Source organism: Apus apus, chromosome 8, assembly GCF_020740795.1.
Source record: "Apus apus isolate bApuApu2 chromosome 8, bApuApu2.pri.cur, whole genome shotgun sequence".
In the NCBI taxonomy this organism is placed as follows: domain Eukaryota; kingdom Metazoa; phylum Chordata; class Aves; order Apodiformes; family Apodidae; genus Apus; species Apus apus.
In genome coordinates, this window is record NC_067289.1 from 11,346,685 (window position 1) to 11,368,633 (window position 21,949).

General features: G+C 36.8%; 1 protein-coding gene across 1 annotated transcript; it reads left to right on the top strand.

The window, feature by feature from the left end:
* The first annotated feature begins 549 nt into the window (after nucleotides 1-549).
* TRPC1 (transient receptor potential cation channel subfamily C member 1) lies at nucleotides 550-21,129 on the top strand. Its single transcript, XM_051626502.1, has 13 exons — nucleotides 550-846; nucleotides 2,444-2,598; nucleotides 3,424-3,525; nucleotides 4,390-4,592; nucleotides 5,964-6,095; nucleotides 7,333-7,528; nucleotides 8,480-8,816; nucleotides 12,432-12,571; nucleotides 14,653-14,796; nucleotides 17,034-17,209; nucleotides 17,373-17,574; nucleotides 18,130-18,324; nucleotides 19,213-21,129. Exons 1-13 carry the CDS (start codon nucleotides 711-713, stop codon nucleotides 19,438-19,440), a joined length of 2,346 nt encoding a protein of 781 aa, XP_051482462.1. The 5' UTR covers nucleotides 550-710; the 3' UTR covers nucleotides 19,441-21,129.
* Nucleotides 21,130-21,949: the final 820 nt, after the last annotated feature.

Here is a 21,949-nt window from a genome sequence, read left to right on the forward strand (position 1 = left end):
TTTTTTTTCTCACAGCTCCTGAAAACAGTTTTAAGTGTGGCAAAAGCCAGGAGTCATGATAAGTGAACAGTTGGACTAAGAATAAATTATTAATAGTTGATAGTTACCTGGTTTATATTCCCAGGTCTAAGCAATGACAGTGTTGTATAGAATTCGATTCTTTGGAGGCAAATCAGTACGAAGTCAATTCGTACTCATTCAAGGTAGGCTAAACTAAGGCTTACTTAAACTCTATACCACATGAATAAATTATCTCTTCTTGGACAATACGGTTCTAAAGGATTGTATTTACCTGCCCAGGCTCGTAGGTGTCAGTATTTCCTGCTGTCTAACTATTGCTGTAGGTTTTTGTTCCCTTCATGGATTTTCAGGAGTAACCATCTCATCCTTCTCAGTATCAACCTTTGACGTATAAGCTCCAAGGGCTGAATGTTGAAGGATCAGTGACAGCTCGCACCACCGGAAACGAATTGTTTCCTCAGAACACTGTCAACAAGAGGTTCTAAAGCCGAGGGGAGCTGCTGCGGGGCGGGGGCCCGGACAGGCCTCGCGCCACCGCCGCGCTCCGCCCCGGAGCCTGCGCGGTGCGGCCGGAGCGCGCGCGCCCTGCGGGCCCGGGGCCCCGCGCCAGCTCCGCCGCCCCCAGCGCGGCCCCGCGGGGGCACCGGCGGCCCCGCCCGCGCGCTGAGGGGCCTGGCGCAGCCGGCGCCATGGCCGCCTTGTACCAGAGCGCGGACCCGTCCGCCTCTGCCTCGCCGAACAAGCTGCTGGCGCTGAAGGATGTGCGGCAGGTCAAGGAGGAGACCACCCTGGACGAGAAGCTCTTCTTGCTGGCCTGCGACAAAGGTACCGGTCCCCGTGCCCCGGCGGGCCCGCCTCCCCCTCCAGGAGCGGAGGCCTCGGCCGCTCGCTCCGAGGGGCCAAGCCCGCCTGCGCCCGGCGGTTTGGGCAGGGCCGGGGGCCGCTAACCAGGAGGGGCCGGGGGCGGGCAACCAGCAGGGGCCGGGGGTAACCAGCCCGGCCTCGCTGCGTCCCGCTGCCCGCCGGGGCTGGGCTGGGCTGGGCTCCGGCCTCGCCGCCTCCCGCTGTCCCGCTACCCGCGGGGCGTCGGTCCAGCCCTGGGGTTGTGAGGGAATTCCTTCGTGCCGGGGGAGTTCCTGCAGTATTTGCTGCGTTCAAGGTATTAAGAGTCTGTGAGTATATAGTGGTAAAAGTGGGGATTGCCTGGACATCCCCAGAATGAGCAAGTCTCGTTTCCTGGGATTTTCGCCCATGGTGGTGCACGGGAAGAGATTGTTCGTGTCGAAAATATGCTGTTTACTTTAAGCATATATTTGGTTAGCCTTAAATAGAAACGGTCTTAAGTCAAACTGATCTTAACATGTCAGAAACATTAAACTCCGAGATCGGCTTTTAACCGCGTGCCGAGCGCTCTCGGAGACGCCGTTTCCAGGCAGAGCTGCCCGTGTGCTGCGCTGTGTTGGCGGCGGCGGGGGGAGGTGAGCGGGGGCTTGTCCTGCGGTGCGTGCCCCGCTGCTCCCTGCGGTGCGGTGCCCTGCTGCGGGAGCCGGGCTGCCTGCGCTGCTCTGAAGCCACAGCTTTATTGCCAAGTAGGTGCCCAGTACTTGTTTGGTACTCCTGTGGGCTCTGTACATGTTTTACTCCACATACATACATTCTATGTATGCTTCTGTAAGTATTCTACACTAAGGTTTGTCTTTATTGTGGTCTTCTATGTTGTAAACTTATCTGTTACCCTAGAGACAAAAATAATTCAAATATTTTAACTTTGGCAAGAAGAATCAATCGAACAGAATAATAGTAAGCAGGGCAGGCTGGTATGTCTGTACTGCAGTCAGATAGGAAACTGCAGCTTAAGTACACCCTACTGTAGGGAGCTTTACTTGCTCATCAGATTTCCTAGCTTGAATTTGATGACATTGTAGTATTATATCACACCTGCTTTGATGATACATCTATGCTAAAATTATAGTGATACAGAGAGGACTACTGTGGCTTCTTCTCAAGGAAGATGCAAATCTCTTTGAGCATTACAGAGAGGGCTTTTCTGAGCCTATGGCTTTTTTGAGCTGAGAAACCTCAGATGTAGTTGATCTTCATGTTTCCTGGGTCTTACAGGTTATGTGTGAGCTTTTGTCCCAATTTTGAAAAGTACCTATGGTTTTGTGTGTGTGTGTGTTTTTAGGGCTGAACTAAAGGGGTGAACAGTGCATGTCTTAGTACTTTACTGAAAGAGACCTCCTGAGATGTTTTCAGTTACCTCCTTGATGAGAGAATGCTTATCTACCTTGCCTTCTTAATTGTCTCACATATTTGATGTCAGCTGTGGAATTTTTTCTTGTTTGATGGTAGCTGGTACTTAAAATTTTCACATGCTTGCTTTAAAATAATATTTAGTGACATTCATGTGTTACTTGTGCAGGTGACTATTACATGGTTAAGAAACTCTTAGAGGAAAACAGCTCGGGTGAAATGAACATAAATTGTGTGGATGTGCTTGGAAGAAATGCTGTTACCATAACGATTGAAAATGAAAACTTGGACATACTACAGCTTCTTTTGGATTACGGCTGCCAGGTATACAATACATAAGTTACTGAAAATTTTCTGTGTAGTCACTGATATATGTTTTCTACTCTTTATGTATCTTCTCTATTAATCTGTCAGAATTTGGAAGGAAATAGAATCTGTCTTTATAGGCAGTTCAATTATTTTTTTGTTTAGTAGTTCTAAAAGCATTTTCGTCTCACTAATTTATTTTTCTAGTAGGATTTTTTTGGGATGGCAAGTGTATAGTGACATTTTCAATTATATTAACAAATCTGAATTTATTTTAAATGGTATTCTTTTTGCACAGAGAACGCATACTTTATCTTTGAGTAAAATAAACAGTATATAATCTCTGAGCATCATACTAAGAAGTGTAGAGTGCAGGGATCTCTTTGGCCATGGAATGCAGTAACTTTTTAAATGGCAACACAGTTAGAAAAATGCACATTATATTAGATTGCTTCAAGCTAAGGCAAGCATGGGATTCTGCAGTGCTTGTTAAACTTTACCTGTGCCTGAGTTGTGTTATATAGGCTTGTGCTTTTAACTCTTCTAATAATCTGATTAACTGTCCCTTAGAACTTCATTTTTGCAAGTATCCTCCATCATCTTTGCTGGAAAGTAATTTCTGAAGTTGGTTCTTCTACCATTTGTGCAGTGAAACAAATTATCAGTAATGCTACACTAAGTCCTGGAAAGACAACCTGAATTTGTATCCTGATCATTTGTGTAGTGATAATACAAAACAATATTGTGGTAGTTGATAATAAAAAGACACTTTATATTCAGATTGACTTCTTATGTTGTTTAAGTTACTTATATTTTCACATATGACTTGTTTTCTTTCCTTAGTCATCAGATGCACTTCTGGTGGCTATTGACTCGGAAGTGGTGGGAGCTGTTGACATCCTACTTAATCACCGACCAAAAAGATCCTCCAGACCAACCATTGTAGTTGAGTGTTGTTCTTTCTGGGTTTTTGGTTGGGGAGTGGGGACCATATGATTGTGTTCTGGGTAACCACAATATTTAAAACAATGTCCTATGATGAAATTCTGCCTATCTAAGCTGATAGAATCTAGACATCAGGGATTATTTTTGTAGTCTCTTTTGTCTTAAAGGATAGAATACGTTCTTTTGCTTTATTGCCTAAGGAATCTAGTGGCTTTACATGCACCAAAAGCTAACAGATGTCTAGTTAGTCCAGAAGAGAGGAAAAAAAAAATAGCATGGTTGTAAATCTTTTTTTGTAGACAGTTTCCAAGGTAGTTAGCAGCCTTGACCTATAACGGGAAGCTATATTTGAAGCTTTGTAGATTTTTCAAACAATCTGTAAACATCAAATCTTCACCTTGAAATTAACCAGTTGAAGCTTATCTTGGCAATGTTCAGCTATCAAAAAACTGGTGAAAGTTCACAAGTAGAGGTGGACTAAGGGAAGGAATAAGGTGTTGTGTAAGAGAATGTGGTAGAGTCAGAATGTTTTTCCTCTACTTAGATAGTAAATATACTCATCATTTTTCTCAAACTAGAGCAAAATACACTTTTTAATACTGTGCATGTATACTGGAGAAGATAGACACTGAATGTCAGGTTTTCTATATAAATAAATCAGAAACATCTCCATTTTCCCCCCAATATTTATCTGAGAGGTGTTTGAATGTTTTTACAATTTTTTTCTTATTTTTATGTTATGAAACATATGGAAATAATTTGAAGGAGAGATTTGTTGTTTAACGGTCAAAAAAACCCCTTACAGGTAAATGCTGTCCTAAACTTGATGTAATAAATTTAGATACTTCATACATTTTGTTCCAGAAACTAATGGAACGCATTCAGAACCCGGAGTACTCAACAACCATGGATGTGGCACCTGTCATTTTAGCTGCTCATCGTAACAACTATGAAATTCTCACCATGCTGTTAAAGCAAGACATCTCATTACCAAAGCCTCATGCTGTAGGCTGTGAATGCACACTGTGTACTGCAAAGAACAAAAAAGATAGTCTGCGACATTCCAGGTATGACTTGCCAATTGTAGAAGATAACAAAAACAATCTTCATTCTCTTGTGTTGCTTGGGTCAGATTCAGTGTATTTCCATTTTCTCTTTGAGGTGAGGTTTATGAGCGGGTTTCTTTAAAGCATTGCAGCTTTCAGTGTGAGAGCTGGTAGTTCTTGAAAAGCTGGTGGGAGGCAGTGGCTTTTTTTTTTTTTCATTTTGTTTTTATGCTCTTAATCACTATGCACATTAAGCTAAGTGCCTTTCCATTCTACCGACTGTGTCACAAACATTCTAGCTATCTTTGGTTTGGAAGCATAGAAACTATGCAAGTAATATTTTTCATAAGTTAGTGAATACTTGGGGTTTTTGAGCCAGAATGAGGAGATGGATAATTCTGTTTCTAGAAGAGATTGTGGCACAGATCAATGGATGCAGACTAAATATTTTTTTCAGTGTTTTTGAAAGTAGAAAGCTTTTTAGTAAAGGTTAAAAATGATGGTTGGGATTTACGCATCTTCAGATTTTGTCTGGTTAAGTTGACAACATATTTGAGGGTTGAACATAATTGAATATGAGAGAATCACAATGAAAAATAGTAGAGCTGGACTACAGTTACAATATACAGTTACTTGTTACATAATTACTTCAGTGTGTATCCAAGTTACTAAGCAATAAGGTAAGTGAAATAACAATTGTTACTCATATCCAGTTGCAGCAGGCCACCTTGTGGTACCTGCAATGGCAACATCTGTCTGATATCCCGTGTCATTAACTTCAGTATGAGAAGAGGTGTGAGGGTATCCCCAGCAAATGAACAATAAAATCTTTTGAGATAACAGCTCTTAGTTTAAACTAGAACTGGTAACAGATTTGGTTTCAATGTTGAGGAGTCACTAGTTCTGCAAGAGGAAAATGTCCCTTCAGATGCTTTCCCTGATTTTTCCTTTTTGTATGGCACGTTAAGGCTTCTCACTGTTTTTAATTTAGTTGTAAAGAAGATGACCTTAAATTCTTTACTTCCTCCTATTTCTACTTGAAGAACCCTAAGAGCTACTGTGTAACACTTAAGACACCAGCTTTTACCAGTACTGTTACCTTAATTGATGGCCTTCTGCTGATACACTGGTTACAGTGGAAGTAGTGTGGAAAAGAAGAGGATACTGGCTTGGCCAATTTTTGGTACTTAGAAGAACAGGGTTTCTAAGTATGGGAAGGACAGTGTCTTCTGTGACATCACGTTAAATGCTTGTAGTGTTTGATTTTAAGAGACCCAATTGTTTTGTCATAAAACAGCTGACTGTTCTATGCAAACTTCTGGAATAGGCTCTGATTTGAAACTGCTAATCAGATGAAACTTCTTGATTTTGCTTGCTCATCTTTTGTCACAGGTTTCGTCTTGACATTTACCGGTGTTTGGCCAGCCCTGCTTTAATCATGTTGACAGAGGAGGATCCGATCCTGCGAGCTTTTGAACTTAGTGCAGACTTGAAGGAATTAAGCCTTGTTGAGGTTGAATTCAGGTAGGAATTGAAAACGTAAATCAATTTCTATACTTCTATTAAATTACACGTACAGAGATGTGTATTCAGCAGAAGAGGTTTATTATTTTTGTCATCGGAGTGTTTAAACTGATGATTAGACATGATAACAAGTTATATAATTTATGTCTCATTAGCAGTCATTTTGACAATTACTGTAAAACCTTTTAGGTGTAGACAGTTCAATGTGTATAGTTGCACCAACTGTTCAAATTTCAGCTCTACTCTGGAAAAAATAAATAGAAATTATGCTAAATTCTGATGTAATTCAAGATCACACCTGTTAATCACATTGATAATTCATTAATACTTTGCACTTTTGTCTCCTGCATCAAGGTAGAAGTATGCAATGCCTTGTTTATACTGACCTGACTCATGCTGGGAGTTGTTTTGGGTATTGTTTCTTAATTTTGCTCCTTGTATTACAAGACTGAACAGCATGCGTGTGTGTGTGTAATATGAATATGTGTGTAGATTTCATGCTGAAAATGCATGTCTATATAATGAGCAAAAGCGCAGTATAATTTTATATTTAAACTATGCAGGTTTCTACCATTTTGAAACTTAGCAGCATAAAAGCATGTATTTTTATGAGAACATGAAAGCAAATGGGTACGAGGTAAAATTCTGCTTTCCTAAACAATGTAGAGATTTTCAGTTATAATAGCTGTTTGTCTTTTTCTTAATAAGAGTTCAACTCTTGCATTTCTGTGATACAGCTTGGCCCTACAATGGACTGTGTGCCAGGTGAGACAAATGAATAGTGTAATTTCTTCCTGTGTTTATTGTATTAATAAATAATATTCAGTGAATAGACTTTAATTTTCAGATTATATGAATAAAAGCAAAACCCAAAACAACTTCCAACTAGAAAGTCCAAATTACTAATTACCAGTGTCCTACTTGTGACTACTGCATTTTTCTTATCTTCTGCAAGTAATTCTAAGCTTTAACTGTTTACATAGAAATTACTGTGTAGTCTAAGTCTGTTTCTAAGTTTTTCTTTGCCTAGTGGAGACTAGACTATGATTGTAGTGTTAAATGGCAAAACCTACCCATGGTTGTCTTCAGAATCCTTGGATCTTGACATGACTATTGGGTTGGGTTTTTTTAATTTGTCTTAGCATAACATACAATATCAACCAAAAATGCATAGTCAGTGATTTAATGGAAAATATGAGAGCCGTGTAATTCTGTGTACTGTTTCTGTGTCTTCCAGAAATGATTATGAGGAGCTAGCTCAACAGTGCAAAACCTTTGCTAAAGATTTGCTTGCACAGGCACGGAATTCACGGGAGCTGGAAGTTATTCTGAATCACACATCCAGTGATGAACATGTAGACAAGCGAGGATTGTTGGAAGAGAGGATGAACTTAAGTCGCTTAAAACTTGCCATCAAGTATAATCAAAAAGAGGTTTGTGTTTGCAGTAATTTGATGGGCTTTTCATACTGTACTTGGCTAGCAATTAATTTATTGTTCTGCCTCTAGACATAGAAGTGAAAATAAATTTGCAAGTGTTACAGAAGAGGTGGCAATACACAGAATATGTACATGTGAAACAGGGAAATGATATTGAAATATATTAAGTCTTTCTTCAGTATTTACTGTGGAGAAGAAAGTATTGTTTTCTGTATCAGAGTGTAGATTACCATGCTTTTATGAACAGCTCTGGCACTGGTAATTATTTATTCACATCCTCATTAAATCCTTGCCTAGGGAAGCATGGATCCTTAGGTGTGATGAATGATTTATCACTTGTCGTTAGCTGTTCAGCTTTGCTTTAGGCATCCTCTGTGCTGTTCAGAATTATGTTAGACCTATGCTGGTAGAACTGAGTAGCACTTCTGTTCCAGAACAGGAGCACCTTTTGTTTTTATGCCAGCAGCATGGAAACTTACTAATTCAGTATGTCATTGTTGTCTTCATCCCTTGACAATTTATAACTCTAGTTTTGTGGTACTAGAAGGCACATGGATATTTGTTGGATTCTAATACAAGAACTGGAGACATAAAGTTTCCCTTCCATGCAAAGTCCATTTTCAGTTAGCATTTGCAGGGTTTGCAGTTCTGTCTGTTTTGCACTGTTTGTGAAATTGTTAAAATGCATAGTGTTTAACTGTCATAAGCCACAGTTATGGAATGTTCTAGAACAGCATCACACATTTCTGTTACACATTAAAGAAGCATATTCATGTATTTCAGATATTGTTCTCTTACGAGATAATAATTTCAGCTTAATATTATTGCTTTCACTTGTTCATTGGTAATGTGCAGTTTGAAAATGAATTTTAATAATGTAAATTAGTAATGAGGATTAAGAAACTTGAGACTGATTTCTTGTTTGTTTCTTTTTCTCCCCCCCAGTTTGTTGCTCAGTCTAACTGCCAGCAGTTCCTAAACACGGTATGGTTTGGACAGATGGCAGGCTATCGGCGCAAGCACACGTGCAAGAAAATTTTGACTGTTTTGATGGTTGGCATTTTCTGGCCAGTTCTGTCCTTGTGTTACTTGTTAGCCCCTAAATCTCGAGTAGGTAGAATGATTCACACTCCTTTTATGAAGTTTATTATTCATGGAGCTTCATATTTCACGTTTCTGCTGTTACTTAATTTGTACTCCCTTGTCTACAATGAGAATAAAAAGAATACAATGGGACCAGCCCTCGAGAGAATAGACTACCTTCTGATTATATGGCTCATTGGTAGGTATGATTTGAGTAGATTGGATGACAATTGCTGATGTTGATAGGAAAGATTTGTACTGCCTTCTTATGAAGTTAGCATGTTTCTCATTTCCTTGACTGAAGTTTACTCTTTTGATGATAGTGTCACAGGAGAAAAAAACAGCAGTACATTTTGAGGAACGGATGTGAAGTGTCGGAACAGTCTAGTTAACACAGAAGGTGAAGCGTCAGAAGCAGAATGTAGGATCTAGCAGAAGAGGAATGTGATTTTTTTCTTCAGAAGTGCTGGTGATGAGTGATGCAAGTGAGATTCATTTGTGCAATAACAAACTAGTGTAACAGATGTGTATCTTCCTACACATTTTAAAATTCTGATCTTAAAAAAACAGCAAACCTGAAGGCAAAGCAAGTGTGTGTTCCTCAGGTTAATAGTTTTATAATAGTTTTGTCATCAGCTAGTTTTCTTTGGTGCTAAGTTGAGGATTAAAATGAATTCTGACATAATTATAGATTTTTTCCAATTATTTCTCATTAATAGTTAGAATTACGTAGTATTAGGGGTTTAGTCATTGTAAGTCAAACTTGTTTTTTCATCAGTCAACAGTCTACAAGACTTTAAAGTTCTTCCATCTCTCTTTTACAAGAAAAAAGTGTTTGGACAAGATTTAACATTTAGGTTGCAAATGGGTGGAGTCACTAGTTGGACTTGATGATTTGTATGGATCTCTTCCCACTTACAATATTCCATGGTTCGATGAATTTTATAGAACAGCAGGAATGATCTGAGCTTCTGAATTACTTGTGTGCCTCTCTATGGAATTATACTAGAATCTGAATAATGCTAGTGAAGTTACTGTTCCTTTGAAAATCTAGCTAAGATCTTCATGTAATCATAAAGTAGATTTAAAAGTATTCGTGCATTGTATGCAAGTTAATGATAATTTTTCTGGATTGTCAATACTTGGAGTAAATAGGCAGTTACAGTCATATGATCAATTCCTGCACTGTTTTCATTTCTAGTTTAATGTGTTCCAGCTAGATAGAACAGGAGGATCCTGTAAATTTTGGTTAGATTAATCCAACTTAAAACAGTTGTAAAAATGTAGGGTTCTGCAAAATCTTTCATAGTTGCCAATATGCAATTTTTATAGCAATTCTGCTCAACTCAGGGAGAAAACTTTGAACATATACAAGCTTAGTAGTACATCAACAGTACATAACAAGTCAGTCTGTCATGACCAATTCTGTGATGTTTGATTTGAGAAGTAATAATGTAATTTGGGCTTGTTGCAGGGTTGCCGTGTTAAAAGTGTTATGTATGTTTATGCATATGTATGCATGCATGCTCCATCTCAGTCTAATAGTGAAGGTGTGGGTTCATCTTATCCTTGTTTTAAAACACAACAAGTGTTATTTTCCCATATTATAACTTTCCATATCTGGAAATTACTGTAACTGACGGTGCATGTTAATTCTGGTTGAAGCAGTAGAGGGAGCACAGGTATAATTTTTGTTGAGTACTCATGTCCTTTTGTTTTGCTAAAACCTTTAAAAATGTTTTTAGTTTGTGTGTGTTTGGTTTTAAATTTTACATGGGAACTTATCTATTAATGTAAGGCAATTAGCTATGTATTGTTTGGTTGGTTGGATTGGTAAAAAGTAGTGATACAGTCAAAAACAGTTTTTATCTAACAAGTTGTGGGTGGTTTATTTGTTATTTTAGAGTAAGGTTTTTTGTAATAGTGATTCCTTTCATTGTTTAGCTCTATTAAGATGGAGTAGGTCATGGAGGTTTTGGAAATACCCAATACCCCACACTCAAACTCATGCAGTTCTTGAAATAAACTTGAAAGCTTGAAATGTAGCATTCAAATCAGTGTTACAGACCCTCCTTTTTTTTGAGATTCAGTACCTGATTTTAGAAATTCTTTTTTCCATCAAGTTTAATGCAGGCAGGAAGTGTGTCATTAGGTGGTCTTGGAAATTTTATTGAAACTATAGAAACATTATTTTTTTCCTGTAGTATTTTAATATGTGGATTTCACATAGGATTGAAAAATTACTTATAAGTAACACAAATCATTAGAATCAGGTTATTTTTCACATTATTAAATCTTCAGATTGTTTTAAAATAGTAATTGCATCTGTAGCTTCAATGCATATTTTTTTAGTTACACATTGTACTGTTTCCTTACAACTATTCAGTAAGTTGAAAAATAATGTATTTAGAAAACATATCACAAAATCAACTGGAATGACCTACGTTACTTTGTTCAGTAGTCCTATTGAAGTGCTTTCTAAAAATCAATGACAAAATGACCTCAGCAGAATTTCTAACACTTAAGTTTTGTGTTCCACTAGATTGACTTTCAAAATAATAAATATAGTAATTCTCATTCTCTGAGTTATTGAGCCTAAATCATACAAGTAATGCAGCAAAATAAAGCAACAGAATTTAAATTCTTTTGTGTAAGTAACAAATTATAGCATGTTTACTTCCCCAGCTCCTTTTGCTGATTCAGTAACAAAATTAGTATAAAATACATATGAAGGGGCACAGAGGTTCTGATTTAGAAATACTTTCTTTATAACCATAAAGAAGAGAGATTTATGTCCTTTCATGAGCTGCACATAGGCTGCACATAGCACCCTTTTTTTTTTTTATTATGCCTTCCAACGTTGCTATAAAGCTGACTGAACTTAAGTATCTGATTGCTTTTTAACCTGTTAACTGGGTCTTGCTTTTACTAGGTCCAAGTTTTAGAGAAGTTGCAAAGTCCTAAAAGCTGAACCAAGTCTAACAGTTTTTAACTACCATTTATACACATGCTGCTCTGCTTCTTGTCCTAAATATAGTAGCATACATCAGAAGTACTGAAAATATATTAAATAACTGAATATTAATAGAAATCAAAGGTGCCATTATATTTCGTCTAATGGTACTTTCAAGTTTTACAAAAAATATCAAGGATGTAACAGACATTCAGTTAGTAAAATTTTTAGCCACTGTATTTTCCTGTACAACCAGACATAATTGACAATGGCAAAATTCTGTTTACTGTAAAGACCCTGAATATTTAAATGCATGTTGCTCTAAGGTAACCTTCTGATTTTTGCAATCTTAAGTCATGGTCTCTTTTCTGTCCTAATATTACTTAATATCAGAGTAGGAAAAGTTTCTGCTTTACTGAACTGTTTATACTTAAAAAACATTTTGTAATACCTACACCTTTCAAAACATACAGTATGCTTCATATAGTCAAGTAGTGCTTTCTGTAGTGCTTTTGGAAAAAGGTGAATACTTTTCAGAAAAAGCTTTTCTCTTCTAGTCTTCTACCTTTATTGAAATTTGACTTTTTCCTGTCCGATTTTTCTCCTATTAATTTCTTCTATGCCTTTTTTTATTGGACAACGTCTTAGTTGGAAAATAGGCTTGAAAAGGCTAAACATCTTGTTGCCTTATGATGGATACTTGAAATCCAAAGCAACCCTTGTAGTAAATATACTTGGTTACTTCTTTCTCTTTGCTAAAATATAATTTACAAAAAGACAGTTGAAAGTGCTGTAGTTGTAAAAGAGTATCTATTCAGTGTAATGGTTTGACTTCCCTGGCTTTTTGTTTTTTTCCTGCAGGAATGGTGTGGTCAGATGTTAAGAGACTCTGGTATGATGGTTTAGAAGACTTTTTAGAAGAATCCCGTAACCAGCTTAGTTTTGTCATGAATTCTCTGTATTTGGCTACTTTTGCTCTCAAAGTAGTTGCCCATAACAAGGTAAGCACCCAACTTCATAGATCCAAAGCTCTGCTGGGACTGACTGTGCAAATACAAAAGCAGTACATGGCTGCAAAATATGTGAAGATATGTTGCATGTGGCACATTAGTAATAGGATGTTGCTGTTAAGTGTACTACATTAGTAACAGCCTACTGTGTGGATGCAGTCTAGGCTTCTGAGTTAAGTATTCTGTGTGGTATAGGTATAGGCTGTGTAGTTGCCAAGATCTCTGGTCTTGGTGCATCTTGGGCTTATAAGAGTTGATGAGGCAAATGGGAGTTAGAAAATACATCAAAACATGTTCAAGTAGTCAGAGACCCTGAACAGAGCTACTGTCTTCCTTGTAAGAGCTGGCTGGTCTTCTGAATGGCTTGATTTTCATTTGGGGAAATCTCCCCATACAACTCCTCTGATTTGACATTTGTACTATGCAGAAAGCTAACATTAAAACTCTGTGTTTAGATTGCCTAACACTTTTTTGTTACAGAAAGTTTTATTTAGCTTTTGATTACATACGCTCAGATATTCTAAGTGGTTGTGGGGTTCTTTTAATTGTTGTTGGTTTGGTGGAGTTTGGGTTTTTTTTGTTTGTGGGGTGTTTGTTGTTTGCTTCTGGGTTTTTTTTTTATAATAAGGAAAAAAGCCCCAAGACCATAGAGGAGCCTTGTCTGTTCTCTGTGAAAAGCCACCTGGATTTGGTTGAGGATTTAAGTTTTTTAGAGTGATCATCCACATTCTGTTGCATGTTTTGTTAGCTACACAGCATATGGCAAGCTGCCAGACCAATTGAATATGAATATTTTAGCAAAATTCAAGACAGTGTAGTAGCACCATTATTTTGTATTGCAAAGTGTGAGCTGACAGCTGTCTGGCAGTTGAGAGGGAAATAAACTGGTTCAGTTCCTCCCTACTTGGTGTTTGGCTCACTTCCCTATCTGTGCATTGATTCAGGGGCTGCTAATAATTTGGAAGGGAAGCTCTGTTTCTTGGAAAAAATAGAGAAACCTGTGTTGGGCTGCCTTCCCAACCATTTGTTTTGCAACCAGCCATGTTGGTAGTAGTTCCTTTGCTAAGATCTAAGAGCTCTTTGCTGGTAGTTTAAGTTGTAACCTTGTGGAAGTTGCAGGACTCCTGTCCTGTGTAACAGGATGTCTTTTTTGTCACATCTGTCTGGCAAAGTTTTTAGTTCATAAAGATCTAGATAGCCAAATTAAAATGCTTAGTTATGTCTTAGGTCCATATTACTGGCACTGAAGCTGCTAAGAAATAAAGGATGAGTCTCTCTAGCGGAAGGATTTATACACATACAATTGCAAGGTATTAAAATGTTTATATCCCTGTTTGTTGGCCATCTTTGTGCAGCTCAGTTTTGGGCAAGGTTTTTTAAAGCAGCTCGTATTTTCTTAGGTTTTGAATGTGCATTTTGAGATAGCAGAAGCTGCTAATATAAATGCTGAATGTTTTCAGCCAAGCTGAAAGTTAGAGATCTTTGGATATTCGATGAATAGTTTAATAGTACCTAGTGGACATAATTTAAGGGTGTGTTTACACCAGCAGTTCACTTGTGGCTTCCGTTCTCTGTAATCGCTCCTAAAATCCATTGAAGGAACTCTGGCTCCTAGGTCTTCCTAAATCTTTCTAAAACTGGTTAAGATGAGCTATAAGCACACTGCAGTCGCATGTGTACATTAGTTATCTCTGCAGCATGTTCATTTTGAATGAGGGCTGTTACACTAGACAATGCACATGTTTATGAAGTGCAAGGGTCCCTCTTTACAACCACCTGTGCAAAACAGAATAGAAAAGAAAGCAGAATGGGTGAATAAATGGTTCACCAAGGAAGTGAATGGCCAAGTTAGGTGCTAAATTTACATAGTCTGATTTCTGGCTCCCTCTAGCATGGCTTTTAAAGTCACCTTTGTCTGAAAAGAGTGAGATATCTCAAAACCATCTGTGAATCCTGTGCGTTAATTTCTTTTCTGCAGTTGCCTGTTTTGGAGGCAGAGTAGGGAGTGGTGCATGGCTGCATTTCTGTATTTACAATGTCAATGATGTCAGTTTGTCCTTTTTATTTTGCAGTTTCATGATTATGCTGAAAGGAAGGACTGGGATGCATTCCATCCTACCCTAGTGGCAGAAGGTCTTTTTGCTTTTGCTAATGTTCTTAGTTATCTGCGTCTCTTCTTCATGTACACAACCAGCTCTATTCTGGGACCACTCCAGGTGAATATCATTACTCCTTGAGAAAATATTAAACTTGATCTTAATTTCTTATGAAGAGTTTTTTTGAAAAGGAAAATAAATAAGTCAGAAAGTAAAAAGTAAAAACAAGTGATATTGCATTGAAGTTTTGTGGTCTTTTTAAATCTCATGTAAAACATACCAGTTAAGATGAAAAAGGAAAGAAAAATAATGGAAGACCTAGTATAGTTCACTTTCTTGTGATATTTTTTCCATTATAACTAACCATGCTGTCTTTTTAAAAAATATGTTAAATGGGTCTTTTATAAATCATCATAAAAAGTGCTTTAAAAATAATGTTCATATTTCTTGTAACCAGTTTAATACTATTGGAAGATGCCTGTTTCTTTTCTCAGCATTAAGTTAGTTTTACTTCTTTCCCTTTTCTCTCTGTCTGTGACTGTTGCTGTTAATTATTTTAATTTTTTTTCTTTTATACATTTTAAAATGGAAATGTACTTGCATACTTTGAAAAATACTGAAGTCTTGATGTTGCAGTAAGTGTTAGGCTTGTTATACAAATTGGTTGAACACTGAAGTTTCTCCACAATTTAAAGAGATTTACTGTTTAATATGCATATTTATTTATGTACTAGAACTTTCACAGGTTTTTTACTGGGAGGCCAAGTTATGAAATTTTCCAAGTAAATAAAAACAGTCACTCCATTCAGTGGCACACTGAAGCTTATGTTATTTCTGTTGGCCAGTACAGCTTGTGCAACAACTCCAACAGTATTTTCTGAAAGTAGGTCACAAAGTTCAAATGGTGGTAATCAAATATGGTATGGAAACCCAACCGTGTCGGGGGGGAAAGGCAGCTACTGTGTTCTCTGGGCTGTTATTTTTAAGCATTCAGTTACTTAACTTACTGATTAATAAAATCTATTTTAATTCAGATTTGTAAGTTGGCCGTGTGTGGTGGTTTTTTATTACTAACAGAATAGTATTCTGTTAGATTAGATTATTAGATTTCAAATGCTTAGAAATTCTAAATACTTAGAAAGGAACAGCATGACTATATGAAGCGGCTGTTATTACACTCTATTACAAACAAAATAGAGTTGTGGTTTGCAGTTTTTATACATTCCTGTTTAATCTGCTTTGTCTCTCCTGCCTGTAATCACATGTCAGTTAAAGGATAGATGTTTTTGTTGTTGGGGATTTTTTTCTTTAAAATATAGATGTGATGAAACAGTGTGATGGGGATTACATTCATCCTCTGACCAGATGGTATAATCACTGCATGGCTCTGCCTGCTGTTACAGATTCTTTATGACTGTTGCAAACTGTGCAAAGATTCAGTCTGCTGTGCAAGAGGGATACTCAGTCTCCAGCAGCATAGGAAGAAGCAGGAGCTGGCACTTTAGCTTACAGTAAACTTGTACTTGCAAAACCAGTGATATAATTCTAGACTATGTGATCCATATAGGATTAGGCTTTCCACATGCTTATTTATATAGAGGATTAGATTTACTTGACCCCATTTTATATATTTGCATTCTTTGTAATTGTATACTGTTCTCTGAAGAAGTTTATATGAAGAGTAATTCAAATGTAGTACATGGTTGATGTTGTGTCTGTGTAAAAATTTGTGCTTATGACAAAAGTAAGTCAAGGTCTTCTCTGCATTGGAAAAGTGCACACAAGCGTTTTTATTTTTTTAAAAGATGCTGTATTTGTACTGTTGCAAGCTTCTGTATAGGGTATTTTGAAATCAAAACTAATACTCTGAATTTAATATCATGTCTTCTGTACTTTACACTCCAGTTTTTATGTGCTGGCACATCTATACATTGTTTATATTTAAAATCTTACCTAAAACATTCAATGTCCTTATTAAGTGTTATCTTAAGTTTCTGTTATGGTATTTATGTTCAAATGCATTTTATTTACTGCTTTTACTTATTAACTTGTTAGTTCCTTATTACCACTAATATTACAAATAAAGAAAAAGGTGTACATGCTGTTGTTTATAGTTAATTAAAATATATTAATTTATCAGATGATGTTAAAAATACTCGAGTTTTCTTTTAACATGCAGAATTTTTCACTGAAAAATGGCACAAGGGTACCTTCTGATTTTGAGGTCTGTTTAGCATTTTAAATTAAGCGTGTAAAATGTAAGTAGGTTTTTTTTCCTTGTTTAGAAGCTAAAGAAGAGAATAAAACAAAAAATAACTACCTATTTGACTAAAATCCTATATAAATCTATTTCACAGATTTCAATGGGCCAGATGCTACAAGATTTTGGAAAATTTCTGGGCATGTTTCTTCTTGTCTTGTTCTCATTCACAATTGGATTGACACAACTTTATGATAAAGGATTTACTGTAAATGAAGAAAAGGACTGTGCTGGAATTTTCTGTGAACAACAGAGCAACGACACGTTCCATTCGTGAGTTTGATATCTATAAATGGTTGGATTGTTCTAGCCTTTAACTCCTAGTAATTAAACAAAACTGGAATTTTTTTTGCTGAACTTGAATTTGTATTAAGTAAACTCGCCTTTGGTGCTTACTTTACCTAATCACAATTTATTTTTCTTTATTGTTTTGTAGGTTTATTGGCACATGTTTTGCTCTCTTCTGGTATATCTTCTCCCTGGCACACGTTGCAATCTTTGTCACACGTTTTAGCTATGGTGAAGAATTACAGTCTTTTGTGGGTGCTGTTATTGTTGGTACCTACAATGTGGTGGTTGTCATAGTATTAACTAAACTACTTGTGGCAATGCTTCATAAAAGCTTTCAGCTGATTGCAGTAAGTGGTTTCTGGTTAATTACCAATAATTACTAACTGTATCTTTGGATGTTATACAAATTTCTTCCTACAATGTGTAGACTCATCCAAAGACCTTAATGGATGAACTCTGTCTCTGAGCTCACAAGGGACATCTTTCCTTCAAATCGGAACTTTTTATTTGCTTTAATCCAAATAAAATGGGCACTTGCACGTTGAACATGAGCAAGGCTTTGGGCCCCTGGGAGTTAAAGACTTCCTTGATAAAATGACTGTTCAAGCCCAAATGCCATGTCTGATACGGTGTGGTGTTTGGGTGTTTGGTAAGGCGTTTATGCCTTCATAACTTAATTTTGTATTTATACTGAAGTATATAGTGAATTGAAGAGTTAAGTTTTGTATTTTAATTATTTAAAATTAGTACATTAAACTTATTAAAATAGCATATAATCTATATATTAAAATATTATACAACAAAATTAAAAGTCAGTTTTTCAGGTATTAAAAAACAAAACTTACAAAATAGCTTGTTAATATTTTTTATTCTGATCTCTGTTCATGTTTCTGATTCTTTAGAATCATGAAGATAAAGAATGGAAGTTTGCTCGTGCCAAGCTTTGGCTTAGCTACTTTGATGACAAATGCACACTACCTCCACCTTTCAATGTTATTCCCTCCCCCAAGACCATCTGTTATCTTTTCAACAGTCTCAGTAAATGGATCTGCTCTCATACATCAAGTGGCAAAGTGAAACGTCAGAACAGCCTGAAGGTAAGAAATGATTGGGAAAGCTGCAGGCTCTCAAGCTGGAAAGGTGCTGCTTGCTAAAATGAATCAGCAAATTGTAGCATGAAGCTGCTTGTCATACAGTGAGTGCTACAAAGATAAATAGGAATAATGTGTGGCCACGCACAGGGGCTGGCACTAGATGATCTCTGAGGTCCCTTCCTATTCAAACCATTCTATGATTCCGTGATTCTATGTTGCATCCAAATATAAATGTTACCTATTTCTACTTAAGTAAGATTCTGTTAATTTTCAGTTTGTGGAGTTTCAGTCCCCTTCCCTCCAACCCGCAATTCCCCCAGAAATAGTCTGGAAAAAATACTTTGATTGAAAATTTATAGAAACCTCAAGGAAATATGTGGTAATCTAAAAAATGATGAGGTAAGAGCATTCTATGGGGAAGGTAATTGGTTTTAAACATACAGAAGTGTCAAAATAAGTAACTGAGAAGGATCACTGAAACATCTCATTGCTGGGGGGGGAGGGATTTTTAAGGTTTTTTTAAAGTAGATGTTTTTATTTGTACCCTGTAATCTTGCATACTAATCTTGCATCTTCTTGCTTACAAAAGTAGCATTTAAAAAACTACATTTATGGAATGCATACTTAAAATGTTCAGGATTATGGCACTCTCAATTACTCATAGGGCAATTACCAAGCCAGGTAGATGAAAAATTTTCAGTTTTGCTGGTACAGCAGTTTAGAATTGACTTTTGCTGGCAATTTACATGCATTGTAAATTTGTGCTCATCAGGATGTATCTATAAAGTATCATTGTCAGTTTGTTCTTATTTATTCTCTGTATAATTGTATACAAGGCTTTAGGGCTCAAAGATCACTGTTCCATTGTAAATATGTCATGTTTCTTTAAAGGAATGGAGAAATCTGAAGCAAAAGAGAGATGAGAATTATCAAAAGGTGATGTGTTGTTTAGTCCACCGTTACTTGACTTCCATGAGACAGAAGATGCAAAGCACAGATCAGGCAACTGTGGAAAACCTGAATGAACTGCGGCAAGACTTATCAAAATTCCGAAATGAAATGAGAGACCTGCTTGGGTTTCGAACGTCTAAATATGCTATGTTTTATCCAAGAAACTAAGGCCTAACTTTTAAGTTCAGTGTGTATATTTTTAGGTACGTAGAGGTGAAAGTTTTTGCCCAATTCTGTTGCCAGACCAAACAGAAAATATTATTATTGCACAATAATACATTTGAAAATGCATTTGCATGAGTAGCAGCTAGATACAGAGGTGGTGAAAGGAAATGCAAACCCAGATATCATCCATTTCTTAAGCTCTTAATCCTTGTGTGTGTATATAAAATTTGTATATAGGGATTTTTTTAATGTTCTTCAGCTGTCAGGTGTCAGAGCTTCGTAACTAGCACAATGTTTATTTCTTCTATTTTTGCTGTTTGTTCCTTTTGATACTTGATTTTCAAGCTGTGTGAGAAGACAGGCTTTTTAATCCAGCCTATTTTTATTTTTAATAGAAAAGTCAGATGTAGAGTAGTAGAAAATTTCCAGCACAGTTGGAAATCATGTTTGACTGTAGGTTACAGTGCATGTGAAGACTGTATGGCTCTGAAAGAGGCAGTTCTAGTGCCAAGTTTTGTAAGTTAACATAGATGGTATACTAACATTTAGAGAATACAGAAAATAAAATAATTACTCTTCCCTTTCATGGGAACAGAAATTTTGAACTCGGAATAGACTGACCATTTCTTGAATGTTTATGGTTATATGCAAGACAATCAGTTCCTGCTTGGATTTTTCAGTGGTGCCTCAAAATCATGTCATGATTGGGAAAAGAACTTGAAAACTAACCTGTGAACTTTCAATGTTGTATATCTTGGGTTTTTAAAATCCAGATGACAAATTATTTGAATTGTTAAAACCTGAGATTTAACAAAAATGAGGCAGAGCACCTGAGTGCTATTGTTTGCAATGCTGAACAATTCCTTTGAAACTCTGTACACTTCTTTCTGTGAGGACGTACGTGGTATCTGGTCATTGGACAGATGTGGAGTAGAAGGGCCTGCTTTGGACAGGTTTTACACATCTTTTAAACTGGTTTGGGTTTTTTTTCCCTTTTTTTTTTATTACCACAATTGTTGCCAAGCTAAACTTTTGTGTGTGTGTGAAGAATAATAAGTTTTCTGAGAACATGTGGTTTGACTTGGCTTCCAATGGACAGTAAGGGCTTTGGGGATTTTCTGTGCTAGAAGGTCCTGTCTGGCTTTATATGCTTATATATACTTCAAGTTGACAAATTGTAATTGAGAAATGTGAGATTCCTGTATTTTTAGTTAAGAAATAAGTATATTTATGACAGCTAAAGGATTGACAATTTTACTGTCATGATGGTGCTCTTGTAAAATGGTCTTACGTCCGGAAGGCGCAGGTAGCCGTAGTGATCTGACTGCAGTTGATCTTGGGAAGTTGATAGAGTAGAGGCTTATGAGGATGTTAACTTTTTGGAAGGAACTCTTTTAAAACTTTCTTGTAAAAGTAATATATTTTCTGTACTATTAAATTATGTATATCTGAACTCGGTTTTGATACTTTGCTTCCAGAAGTCATATGGTATAGAGGTGTTCTGGTAAGTCTTTAGGCTTTTCATGTGAGTTAGAAGCTAACCTCTCATATTCAAAGCAAAGAGGATCACTGAATTTTGTATTTGGACTTGGATCTTGTGTTTGAATAATACACCAACATAAAAGCTATGTGCTGTGTATGTTATGTATATTCAAGAAAGGAAGCAGACAAATAAAAGCTCTTTGAAAAATATGATTGCATTAATATTACTCACATTTGAAATACACTATATCAGGTACCATATTGGAAGTAATTTCTTTGTCATGTCAAGATAGTAAGTTTAAAGAAGGCATATGGAACTAATGTATTACCACCTTTGTTTCCTTTCCTTTTTTCCTTGTGGAACCATACTGTCAATTTTAAGTTCATTTAAACGGCTTCATGCAGTGCTATGAGGTGACAATGTGCTAGGTCCAAACAGGCTTGGATTCTAGATGCACTAGTAGCTGCTTGGCATTCAGTTCATGCTGATCAATTCTTTTGGAAAGCTGGGTGTGTTTATCTGTCTGAAGCAGCATGCTAATGCAGCTATTTCTAATTGCTTTCAGTATGTTGAGCAGAACCACTCAGAGCTGGCTCGGTCACCTGGCCATTGCATAAAGTTACAGGTCTTGGGGCTCTGAGATCTCTCTTATGTGCACAGAGACAAAATTGTCTGTGATACATTACACTGAGATGTCAAAAAAAGATAAAAGCTTGGAGACGCTAGAGTTTACTTTGCTACAGGATTCAGAATTTCTTAATATAAATTTTAGAGCAAGTCCTGACAGGACTAAGTGGGGGTTTTGAGACTACTGAAAAATGCTGATTTTTTTTTTTTTTTTTTTTTTTTTTTCTTTCTTTCATGTTAATATCTGTTTTGTCTTAGAGCTAACTTTGCCTTCCTGAGTGAAAACTGGATATGGAAGTTTTCATGCTACCTCCATTTACAGCAGAAAGGCCAAAACCATTCATCACTGAAACATCACTTCATGTGCTTGCTAAACCAGGGTTTTGATTATTAATTCTGTTG

Coding starts and splice junctions, on each gene's coding strand:
- TRPC1 (XM_051626502.1), top strand. CDS start 711: ATGGCCGCCTTGTACCAGAGCGCGGACCCGTCCGCCTCTGCCTCGCCG. Junction 8,817..12,431: donor TCTGATTATATGGCTCATTG/GTAGGTATGATT, acceptor TTTTTCCTGCAG/GAATGGTGTGGTCAGATGTT. Junction 18,325..19,212: donor AACGTCAGAACAGCCTGAAG/GTAAGAAATGAT, acceptor GTTTCTTTAAAG/GAATGGAGAAATCTGAAGCA.